This window comes from Abramis brama (genome assembly GCF_963993115.1).
Source record: "Abramis brama genome assembly, chromosome: 6".
NCBI lineage: Eukaryota > Metazoa > Chordata > Actinopteri > Cypriniformes > Leuciscidae > Abramis > Abramis brama.
Genome location: NC_139968.1, coordinates 13,354,792 through 13,367,253, shown reverse-complemented (window position 1 = coordinate 13,367,253; position 12,462 = coordinate 13,354,792). Strand labels below are relative to the sequence as shown.

Sequence of the window (12,462 nt, the reverse complement as noted above, 5' to 3'; positions counted from 1 at the left end):
TCTCTGTAAATGTTTTCGATATTCTCCTCTGGAGTGGATTGTATATTGTTCATTGTTGCTTTGCGTAGCGTTATGTGTGTATTTTCCAACAGAAACATGATGTCTGGTGTGAACAGTGACCTTCTGCACAGATCAACTTTGAGTGTTTATAATGTGAGTCTTCTGTTACTCTCATTTAAGTTGAGATCAAATGAGAATCCTCATTAATTATTAACATTATTACACGGCTCTCTGGAATACTTGATTGTGATTGGTCAGTCGTGACGTTCCGTGGTCGATATTTTGTAAATGAAAAGCACTAAAATGTATTATCAATCATTTTCCCAGGCCACTGATTTCAAACGTATCTGAGCTAGTGTCATGTCTCTTGTATCACTCTTCAGTCTTTTATCACATTATGAAATCATTTTTAATTAAACCTCAATATTTTATGTTCATTTATTAGCCTAATGAGCAGGATACTGTACAGACAGCTGATCATTGATGCTGTTATTTAGAGATAATAATTAACTGTACATCATCACTTAGGCTACTTATATTGTATATTTAATAATACCCCAGCATGGATATTGACAGTATGATGGTGTTGTTTTGGTTATTCAGAACCTCATGGATCAGTTTAATCCCGGCTTGCAAAAGCTGGTTACTTTAGGAAACAGCTACATCAACGCTTTTCAGGGTGAGCAGATTGTTTGTGTGTGTTTTCAAATAGACTCCTGAAAGTGTATTGAACTTTTTATTGAAGGTATTGATGTTTTGTTTTGTGTTTTTGTTATGGGTTCTTTCTGTTTTCTTTTGGGTTGTTTTTGTTTTCTTTTGGGGTTTTGGGTTGTTTTTTGTTTTCTTTTGGGTTGTTTTTTGTTTTCTTTTGGGTTGTTTTGTTTTCTTTTGGGTTTTTGGGTTGTTTTTTGTTTTCTTTTTGGGTTGTTTTTTGTTTTCTTTTGGGTTGTTTTGTTTTCTTTTGGGTTTTTTCTTTTTCTTTTTGGTTTTTTTTTCTTCTTTTTTTGTTTTCTTTTGGGGGTTTTTCTTCTTTTTTCTTTTGGGTTGTTTTGTTTTGCTTTGCTTTTTGTTTTTAGTTTTGTTGAATATTGTGTTATAAAATACGTTGAAAGACATATGTAATAAAATGGCAACCCTGCTTAAAAACCTATTTAAACCAGCCTACAGTATGGTGGTTAGCTAGTCTCCCAGTCTGGTTAGGCTGCTTAGTTTGTCTGGTCTGTTTTTATGGTTTCAGAGGACACTTTATTAGTTGTGTAGGCTAAAGACCAGCCAAACACCAGCTTGACAATGCTGGAAATCCAGCAAACCAACACAGGCTGGTTTTAGCTGTTATTATCATCAGGGAATGCTGAAAAAAATGTCTAAATTGACTATACTTTTGTGTATGTGTGTGTATCAAAGCTTTGACTCTGACAAGTGAGGCCTACTTCAGCGCTCTTGCTAAGATGGGCGAGCAAGCTCTCAACACATTATCATCCAGATCACTTGGTAAGACTCAAGATGTGTGTGTTTTTGTGTCTCTAAATCAATGCCAGTTGGGCAGATTGTGCAGCAAGATGTCCATAGAGTTTCTATCTGTACTTTCTGGCTGTCTCAGAGCTTGTTTGTCCTTCAGACAATAGATGTTTCAGCAAATGGTGTCCAGTGGCAGATGCTTCCTCTCCTCTGTCATAAAACACAAGATTTGGCTTGGCGAAACCCTCGGCTCACTGCCCATGTAATGAGTTTTCATTCCAGTCATACGCGCAGAGCGCCATGGCATGATGAGCATCAGAACAAAAAATGTAGGGGCTTAAAGATGGAACAGCATGAATAAAATAAAAATAAAGAGTAAATATCTTTCGAAATTACTACAGGCGTATAAACCTGAATGTGACAGGTGTGTGTGCGAGTGTGTGTGTGTTAGAGATCAGGTGTCCATGTGAGCATTGAGACATGCATTATTGATGCATGGTCTCATTCTTTCACCCCTTCAAATTCACTGATGCACGTTACACTCATCATTACGATGCACATGTTAATAAAAAAAGACTAAAAAGTACCGTGTTTTTTTGGACAAGCTACATGATAAATGTTGGGACTTAAAATGAACTAATATAATTAGGTATAATTATACATATTTGTAATTATAATAAATCATAATTATAATTAACCAAAAATCATAATATAAGAATGATTAATTCATTAACTTACAAGAATTATTACCAGTTCAATTGAATCACTGTAATATTTAATTTATTTCTTTAATAAAGTCATTAAAATCATTTACTCGCCCTCATGTCATTATTATTTTTATTCTGAGGAACACAAAAGAAGATATTTTGAGAAATATTTTAGTGTTTTTATTTTTTCTCCATACATTGAAAGTCAATGGGGTCCAAAACAACATTTTTGGACCCCATTGACTTTCATTTTATGGGCAAAAACATTCTTCAAAATATCTTCTTTTGAATTTTGCAGCAGAAGGATGACATTAGGGTGGGTAAATTATGACAGGATTTTTATGATCATCAAATTCAGTGGCAAATTACTAAGTTTAGTCTCTTGGTTTGTTACGGCTCGACTGCATTAACTTACACAACTGACTGAACAAACACAACAGTCTCCAATCAATGATACTGTATGATATTAACATCCTTTACAAAAACCTACTCTTCCATTTCTGCACTTATTAAATATGTATTCTTAATGAATTATTGAATGAATGTATTTGTTTGTTTCCCAGGTGACGTGTTGATTCAGATATCAGAGACCCAGCGGAAGCTGACGGCTGAAGTGGAGGGTGTGGTAAGTTAAAAAATTCAAGTCTTTCTGTCTGATTGGATTCAGAAACCGTCTCCAACTTTACTGTCTGTTTGCTGGTCCTGGTCCAGTTCCGCTGGTTCCATGTGGAGGTTCTGCAGGCCATGGACAAGAACGTGAAACTGGATGAAGAATACATTGAAGTGAGTCTGAACCATCTATTGAGATATGTGTGTGTGTGTATATATTGGAGCTGATGTAGTGTGTGTGTGTGTGTGTGTGTGTGTGTGTGTAGGGCAGTCGTAGAGTGTATGAATTGGAGGTGAGGAATCAGGCTGCTGCTCTGGAGCGACAGCTTAGACGGGGTGCGTTCAGAGACTCACTGGTAAGACCTCAAGTTTGTGTTCATTTGTGTGTATTTGTGGGTCGATGTTATTTTGGTTTCTGAATAGAGAAATCATCCATGTCATCAGCCTTAGTTTCCCATCACTACAAAGTTTTAGCCAAGTATTGCACTCAGTGTTAATTGAATGTCAGGTAACACTTTATTTTAAAGTGATGTTACTATGTGTACTTACTATGGTAATAACAGTAAAGTATACATAATTACAAGTAACTAACTGTAACTCTATAGTAAGTTCATGTAGTTAATTAATATTACACAGTACTTATTTGAGTAAGTACAATGTAACTACGTCACATTAAAATAAAGTGTAACCGAATGACATTTCTTGCTGATAGTGTAAAAATGTGTCCACACTTACAGTGTTTTTATCGCTAAAGGTCACTATTTCGCTGTATTGTTAGTTGCTAATTTTACTGTAGTATCCAATTTTATCAGAAGATGAATCATGTCAGCTTTACTGTCTTTATTGTGGTTGTCGCTGCATCAGGTCATTGCGCATTTGCACATTATCAGTAGTCAATGTTGTTCATGTCGACGGAAATTGTGAACTCTTTTTTTATGTATACGATATTTTACTTAATACAAATTATTGTTTGAAAACAGTTCCACCTAAATAAAAATACACTTTTTCATCCATTATTTGTGCTCTGTTTTTGTGAAATGTAAAATATTTAGTTTTTAACAGTTAATTGTAATATAAGATGCGTCCCAATTCAGAGGCTGCATCTTTTGAAGGCCGAAATCAAAGACTGTCCCAATTCAAACGCTCCTTCAAATGCATCCTTTGTTTCGTGTGAAAGTGATAAAATGGATGGATCCTTCCTTGCGTACCCCAGAATAAATTGCGCGCCAGTGATGACAGGATTTTTTTTTAATGAAATTGCCAGATTTCACTTTTAAAGGTCCCGTATTATGCCCCTTTTCACAAGATGTAAATAAGTCTCTGATGTCCCCAGAAAAACGCGCTGTTTTAGTGTGTGCCCTTTAAATGCAAATAAGCTGCTGCTGGACGACCCAGGGGGCGGAGCTTCACGAGCTCGCGCTCAGTCTCTCAGGACAATTTCATCTCACGGAATGATGATAATATCAGAAACTCTCAGTAACGGTGTTCATTTCGAGTCGGACAATAATGCCTACAGAGTCAGAGTGCTGTATAGAGATGGAACAGGTATAGTTTAGTAGTTTAATTACGGTTATTATAACGTATTTGTCATCTGCTTGTATGTATCCATTATTTATTAATAGCCTACAAGTCTGCTGTCTGAATGATGATCAAACATATACTGATGAGTTTAATAAAGTTTATTGTACATCACACAAAAGATGAAGCGTCAGTTTTACTTCAGAAAATCACCGTAAGAGCCGAGTAAACACAGTAAGTTATAAGAAGTGCACAAGTACATAAACGAATTTCGGTAGAGTTGAGGGAGCATTCCTGTGGGCGGAGGTTAGTCAAAAAACGGTTCTAGTGACGTCATTAAAGAAGGAAGTAGAGGGATGTAGTCCAAACGGGCCGTTCGATGTAGGCGACTTCTGTTAAATGAAGTATCTCGCTTGGCATTGAACTTTGAGCTTTATAATTTTACAGATATTATTTATGCTCTAACAGCAACATTACACACTAACTAAAGTTTGAAACATGGGATCACGAAGAACGGGACCTTTAAATGTAAGTAGTTGGGTGTAACATCGTTGTCGTGTAAACGTACCCTTAATCTCAGTTGAGTCCAAAATAATCTGACATTAGCATGTTGCTAAGCTAACAACTCAATAATCTAACAAACTCTTAACAATCTCAACTGATTCTAATAGAGTTTGACGTTAACATGTTACGTTAACGACTCAGTGTTTTTACAAACCTTTCATCTCAGTTGAGTCCAGAAGAGTCTGACATTAGCATATTGCTAAGCTAACAACTCAATAATCTAACAAACTCTTACCGATCTCAACTGATTCTAATAAGAGCTTGACGTTAACATGTTGTTACGCTAATATCTCAGTACTCTAACAAACTCTTAACAATCTCAACTGCTTCTAATAGAGTTTGGCGTTATCATGTTACGCTAACGACTCGGTGTTCTTACAAACATTTAATCTTAGTTGAGTCCAGAAGAGTCTGACATTAGCATGTTGCTAAGCTAACAACTCAATAATCTAACAAACTCTTACCGATCTCAACTGATTCTAATAAGAGTTTGACGTTAACATGTTGTTACGCTAATATCTCAGTACTCTAACAAACTCTTAACAATCTCAACTGCTTCTAATAGAGTTTGGCGTTATCATGTTACGCTAACGACTCGGTGTTCTTACAAACATTTAATCTTAGTTGAGTCCAGAAGAGTCTGACATTAGCATGTTGCTAAGCTAACAACTCAATAATCTAACAAACTCTTACCGATCTCAACTGATTCTAATAGAGTTTGGCGTTAACATGTTGTTACGCTAATATCTCAGTACTCTAACATAATCTCAACTGATTCTAATAGAGTTTGACGTTATCATGTTACGTTAACGACTCGGTGTTCTTACAAACCTTTAATTTTAGTTGAGTCCAGAAGAGTCTGACATTAGCATATTGCTAAGCTAACAACTCAATAATCTAACAAACTCTTACCTATCTCAACTGATTCTAATAGAGTTTGACGTTAACATGTTGTTACGCTAATATCTCAGTACTCTAACAAACTCTTAACAATCTCAACTGCTTCTAATAGAGTTTGGCGTTATCATGTTACATTAACAACTCAATGTTCTTACAAACCTTTAATCTCAGTTGAGTCCAGAAGAGTCTGACATTAGCATATTGCTAAGCTAACCACTAAATGCTGTAACAAACAATCTCAGTTGATTCCAATAGAGTATTGATTTTTTAGGTTAGCAACATTCTAATGTAAAACTCTATTGGTTAGTCGAATCTTGTATACTTCCTATTTGTGTAGTGTTTGTATGTTGTCTTAAGGGTTGTTCACACTGTTTTGTAGCAAAATCAACCAGGAGTCATTGATTTTCAATAACAAATGACGAATTTAGTCAACAACTACCTTTGGCAATGTGACAAAGTCGAGTTCAACTTTTTCGCAATGTGAGTGAAGACTAGGTTTTGGAGCAGGATCTGCGTCTCAGTTCTTGTATCTGTGTGTTTGCAGGAGGGCAGTGAGTACATGCAGTACCTGAGGCAGAGCCAGCATGAAATCCTCAAAGAGGAGGAAAGGAGGTATCGTTTCCTGGCTGAAAAGCATTGCGGACTTACACAGTCACTACTATACCTTATCAACAAGGTACAGCTGCTTTCCACTGGAGTTCATTAGCAGTGTCCACTCAGTCATACAGATCCTCTTTCCAGTTCCTTCCAAAGCTTATCAGCCCACTGACTGCACAACCATTTCTCCATGTGTTGACAGACGGGAGTATCTCTCCAGCAGAGAGCAGATGGATGGAAAGAAAAAGTCAGCGAGAGCAGAAGTTCCAGACCTCGAACGCCCACTCCATCAGATCAAGAAGCTCAGGTGACACTGGAATGATGGGAATGAGGAGTAAATACTCCATGTTCCCCCACTTTTTCATGCTTTTTCCGGCTAACTGCCAAGCGCAGACATTTCCACAATCACATAATGTGAACAGATGGGTAGCTTTGTGTGGCGTAGAGTCCAAAATTACCTTTTTATCACATCTGTTCATTGTGGGTGAATTTACAAGCCATAAAATTGTGTTTTGCATTACTTAAAAGTAATGAAACGCTGTTTGCAGCACACAAATATAGTTTTTTTACATTCTACTAAAAGAGTATAAAGATAAATAGGCCTATTGTGCTTACTTGGAATAATGGGTTACACTTTATTTTTAGGTGTCATTGATACTGTGTAATTATATATTTAAGTACTGGGTAATATTAATTAACGACATGTACTTATTATAGGGTTAGGGTAGGATTAGGATTTGGTTGAGGGTTATTTGCATGTAACTGTTATTGCTATGGTAAGTACATGTATCTAATGTAACAAGGACACTGTAAAATAAAGTGTTACCTAATGTACATCGATGGATTGAACTTGTAAGTAAATCGTCAATTTTATGTTGATTTTCTGTAAAATGTCAACTAGCAAAACATTTATTAGAAGAATGTGTCACCTTTTGGAGATTTTTTTTTATATACTGTAAGTATTTTTTTTACATTTACATTTTTGCCTTTGTCAAAAGCGACTTGCAAACTTTTTAAAAACTGGGGGTTGTTAATAGTATCGTATAATGTGTGTTGTTTCCATTACTAATGGACCATTTACACAGACTGTGATGACGCATTTCCACAGTTTTTAACATCGTAACAAACAAGTAGTTTTATATTTATTTTTTGTTAAATAATGTACATATTTTATCACTATTCTGTTATAATACAATTTCTTTTCTTCTTTTGTAAAGTAAAGAAACCCTAATGTGGATTTTTCTTTTTTTTCTTTTTGCTATTGGAGCAAATGGGAACGCAAAAATTATATTTGTTGTAGTTTCTGTTCATCACTATAGAAGTTTACCCATCCATGACAACTTCCACTTCTGAGAACCCCAGAAATGGGGAAAGGGTCCATGAAGGGTCCCGAAAATTACTTTCCATTTACGCAGCAAAACCAATTTTTACTCATATTTCATGCTTGTTGAGTGTTGTTTAGAAGCTTGGTAACCCTAAGATTGATGTCTGTCTTGATATTTCTCGCAGTTAAAGAGTTCTCTGGGCTCTCTGCTGCAGACTGGAGACCGAGAAATGGACCGTGAGCCGCTGGGCAGAGTGCCCTCCAGAGGTCTGGAGACTCAGTGCTGCTCATGTCCGAACTTTAGCTGCATTTCAGTCCAAGTTTTTTATGCACTTCCCTCGCTAACTTCCCTCCGTCTCGTTCGCACGTCATTGCTTACGTTGGACGAGTGCCCACTACTGGCGAAACTTTTGAAATGTGTTTAATTGAAACTTGTTCGAATCCGCAATGGAGCCGATTTATTATTTACCATTTTTTTTCCCTTATGAATTTGTTTTACGCACCATTATATAGAGATGCTTAGGCTGAAAATGAACAATATACTGTATCTGGGTTAAAAGGTAGCTACAAGTATTATGTGGTTAAATGTCAAAATATCTCCAATATCATTCACTAGAGTTGTGTTGGGTTGGGGCTAAATTAAGCCTCACAAGTGTGTTGCATTGTGGTCTATGGATCTGCCAGAAGTGTACATATTCATATTGAGTATGCCGTCCAAATAAACTTCAAAATGGCGGTGGGGAAGTGCTTAGGGAAGTTCAAGAGTGTATGTTTAAAAGTGGAGTTAAATTGATCCTAATGTTCTGTTGAGATTGACTTAAGATCCCGGGGACCCCCCAATTACTGTATGTTCAAAATAAAATGTATTTTTCAAGTTATTAAAATCCTTGGGGTCTCAGTGAGTGGTTTAAATGTGCTTCTCTCCTTCTGTCTACACCTCTTCACAGCCCCGTCTCCTCTCCCCAGTCGTTCCCGCTCCAGCTCTGTAGGAGAGTCTCTGGGTCTGGGAGGCGGGCGCTCCATGAGGGCCATCGTGTCCCACCCCGCTTCATCCAACCCGGTCCTGCTGCCGTTCTCCCGCGGTGACGTGCTGAGCGTGCTCATCCCAGAACCACGCAACGGTTGGCTGTACGGACGTCACGACTCAAGCCTCCGGTGAGAGCGTCTACCGTCAGTATCATGGCTAAGTCAAGTCGCTGGAAACTCCTTAGTCTTGTTTTTATTTGTTTCTTTTTTAGTCAAGGTTGGTTTCCTGCTGCCTATGTGGCATCCGTTGAAGACTTTGTACCTTTGGGCTCAAGGTAGAGTTGAGTATTAAATTGTAGCTACTTATAAATTGACAAAATTTGAGATTAACATCTTGACGTTTTCAGTTGTACATCGCACCGAAGCCACAGCATGAACAACCTACTGGAGCCAACCAGCCAATCAGAGCATTCGGACACCCAGAGCTACAGTGACAGCCCGTCCCCAGCGCTGCCTATGCGTCGAGCGTCGGCGGATCTTCGCTCAAACTCTCCCCTCCCCGAAAAGAAGGCGGAGTCTAACAACGAGGTCAAGACCAGCCAGAAAACCTACCATGAGATCCCAGCCCCAGCCCCACCACTCCGCCGTGGATCGGCTGACATTCGACCAATATCCCCTCTCCCTGACAGGAGGGCGGAGTCTCATTTTGAGAGCAAAGTAGAGCACAAAAATAGTAATGAACTCGCGCTTCCAGCTCCAACCCTTCTACATTCTCCTCTCCCCGAGAGAAAGACCGAATCAACCTCAGAGGTGATTGTTAAGCGAAATCCACACTGTAGTTTTCAAAATGTCACCAAAATTTTAAATTCATGACATACTTGATACGTTTAAAACGATGCTAGGTTAATTTTATGTTAGATAATAGTTCATACAACAGAAACATAGGCATCAGAAACCGAAAGTGAATTTTCATGGAATAGCACATAGGAGAGTTGGAAAGTTTAGTTTGGAAAAGAATTTGGCGATTCATTCAGATTCAGGTTCTTGTTGAAACTCTCGATTTACTTTTTCTTGGTTAAATTGGTGATGTCGCAGGGTGTGTTTGCACTGGTCAAGTTTGGTTCTATTAAAACTAACTCATGTGTGATTGCTCTGTTAGTGCGGTTCATTTGAATAAGTGTGAACGCTGCCATCTGAACCCTGGTGCACCAAACAAGAGGACAGAGACACTGAAAAGACGGGTCTCGCGCCGCTTCCTAACAAACTCTGGTGCAGTTTGACTGAAATATGAACACAACATGGACCAAAGACTTGTGAACAAACCAAAAACAGGAAGATGAGACCCTAAAAAGGACAGAATGCTCAGTCATACCTGTTTTTCCTCATCATAGTCGTGATGTTGCCCATCACAGTTCAGTACAGGCATCAGAACCACGTCGTCTCGCAGCAGATCTGTGTTTGTGTGTGTGTGTGACGGAGGGATTCCTGACGCTGTTTTGACACCTTTACACATTTTATAAGCTCTTCACGAGTTCTCAGCTGCTCAAAATACCATCGTGATAAGCTACGCACATACAGCGAGCGCATTTAGCCCACTACACAGTTGTTTTGGATGTTTGGTAAGTTCAGACGCAAAATATACGCCATAAAAGCCTTTTTTTTGTATGGTATCTTTAGGCTCCGTCTTAAAAAGTGACAGTGTGAACGCTAAGCGAACCAGGACTAACTGTTCACACTTGCAGTTTGGTTCACTTGGTTCATTTGGTCCTGGTCTGCTTAGCGTTCACATTGGCATTTTTATCACCGAACCTAAATGCATAGGAATACATTCACATCCTGATTGGTCGGCTTTTATGACTTATATTTCGCGACAGAACTTACCGAATAGACCCAAATTAATGCTGTTTACTGGGATAAATGCGCTCGCTGTATGTGCGGTATTTGAGCAGCTGAGAACTCGTGAAGAGCTTATAAAATGTGTAAAGGAGTCAAAACATCGTCAGGAATCCCTCCGTCACACACACACACACACACAGATCTGCTGCGAGACGACGCGGTTCTGATGCCTGGTCTGAACTGTGATGGACAACATCACGACTATGATGAGAAACAACAGGTATGACTGAGCATTCTGTCATTTTTAGGGTCTCATCTTCCTGTTTTTGGTTTGTTCACAAGTCTTTGGTCCATGTTGTGTTCATATTTCAGTCGAACCGCTCCAGAGTTTGTTAGGAAGCGGAGCGAGACCCATCTTTTCAGCGTCTCGGTCCTCTTGTTTGATGCACCAGGGTTCAGATGGCAGCGTTCACACTTATTCAAATGAACCGCACTAACAGAGCAATCGCACATGAGTTAGTTTTAATAGAACCAAACTTGACCAGTGTAAACACACCCTCATTTTCTTTTTTGGTCCGGACCAAAAGAACCAAGAGAACCCGAACTACAAGTGTGAACGCACCGTCATATTTTGTCAATTTGAGTGCCATTGTAAACCCTTTTCCATGTCCGCAGAGGCCAACTACTCATGGACAACCACCGGAGCACCCTCTTTTTCCCAGGTATTACACACATTTTCATTTTCAACGGAAGAGTAGAAAATTTGTGAAATTAGTTTCATGAGAATCACCATGAATTAAGTCACAATTAAGCAGTCTTTTTTTATTTTTACATTACGATCATGAGAATTTTGGTGCAAATGTGCTAAATTCGCAATTTAGTGGCAAGTAATGAGCTTTTTTTCTGCTTCTTTTATTCTAGAGGATCAAATCCTTTTGCCACCGTGAAGCTCCGGCCCACAGTCACCAACGACAGATCAGGACCTCGGATTCACTGACGACACCTGTCACAAAAAAACATCACCTGCACTCTGACTGGTTCAGAGTCTGTACTAACTTGATTTGTTGATAAGTATACAATTTAAGTCAACTTTAATATTAGAATGAAAAGGAATTTTTTTAAATTAATTTAAAGGCACTTTTTAAACTAAATTTAGTATTTAATTTGATGGCTATACCCAGTTGTGTAGCGACACTCTCTCAGTGCATTATTCACATTTTCTTTCAGCTAAATGGCGTTAGCTAAATCATTTAAAGGGGTTTTATCAGGAGAAATGGATTCACACATACTATTAAACCATCCTCCAAAAAGGCCAAAAGTTAATGTTTTATATTAGATCGACACATCAACAACACTTACAAATACGTAAAAGAAGGTAAAATGGTCATAAAAACTAAATTGACTGTTTTTCAAACAAAACATCTTGGCTAACATAAGTGCGCCATAGAGAGAGAAAAAATCGTAGGAAAAGTATATGGCCCCTTTAAATTCACAATACTTTCAGATTGTGTTATGCTTTATGGTGTTAAGTCTGATCACTAGGTTTGTTTTCATGTGTGCATCTGTCTGAATGTTGTGTATTTGATAGGTATTATAATCTGTATAAGTTTAGAGTGTTTTTTTAATAGGTTTAGCACAAATTTCAGGTGTTTAGGTGTTTTTCAGCACAATTATTTATTTATTACAAAGGAAGAAATCATGTATTTATTGTGTGTACTTTTGCGTTGGATTGTGCCTCTCAAGGTGAGCATCAATATTTAGTGATTTTGGTCATTTTAGGGTTGTTAATTTAATGCGATTAATAGGGGAAAAAAAGAATAAATTAGAATAATTAATGACCCTTGACCCATACGTAAAATCTGTAATTCCATGGCTGCAATTTAGTTAATTTTAGTTAAATTAATTGAATTGACAGCCCTACTTTTGTCAAATAATTCAAGATTAAGAGATGGAATGTAATACACTCTGCATTAGAGGAGTCAA

General features: G+C 38.0%; 1 protein-coding gene across 1 annotated transcript; it reads left to right on the top strand.

Annotated features, from left to right (window-relative positions):
* Nucleotides 1-99: 99 nt before the first annotated feature.
* baiap2l2b (BAR/IMD domain containing adaptor protein 2 like 2b) lies at nucleotides 100-12,420 on the top strand (the record flags this gene model as incomplete). Its single annotated transcript, XM_084116726.1, has 14 exons — nucleotides 100-153; nucleotides 604-679; nucleotides 1,405-1,491; nucleotides 2,729-2,790; nucleotides 2,877-2,948; nucleotides 3,041-3,130; nucleotides 6,301-6,432; nucleotides 6,556-6,660; nucleotides 7,863-7,944; nucleotides 8,625-8,832; nucleotides 8,916-8,978; nucleotides 9,051-9,453; nucleotides 11,155-11,201; nucleotides 11,401-12,420. The coding sequence occupies 14 exons, from the start codon at nucleotides 100-102 to the stop codon at nucleotides 11,474-11,476; spliced, it is 1,557 nt and encodes a 518-aa protein (XP_083972852.1). The 3' UTR covers nucleotides 11,477-12,420.
* Nucleotides 12,421-12,462: the final 42 nt, after the last annotated feature.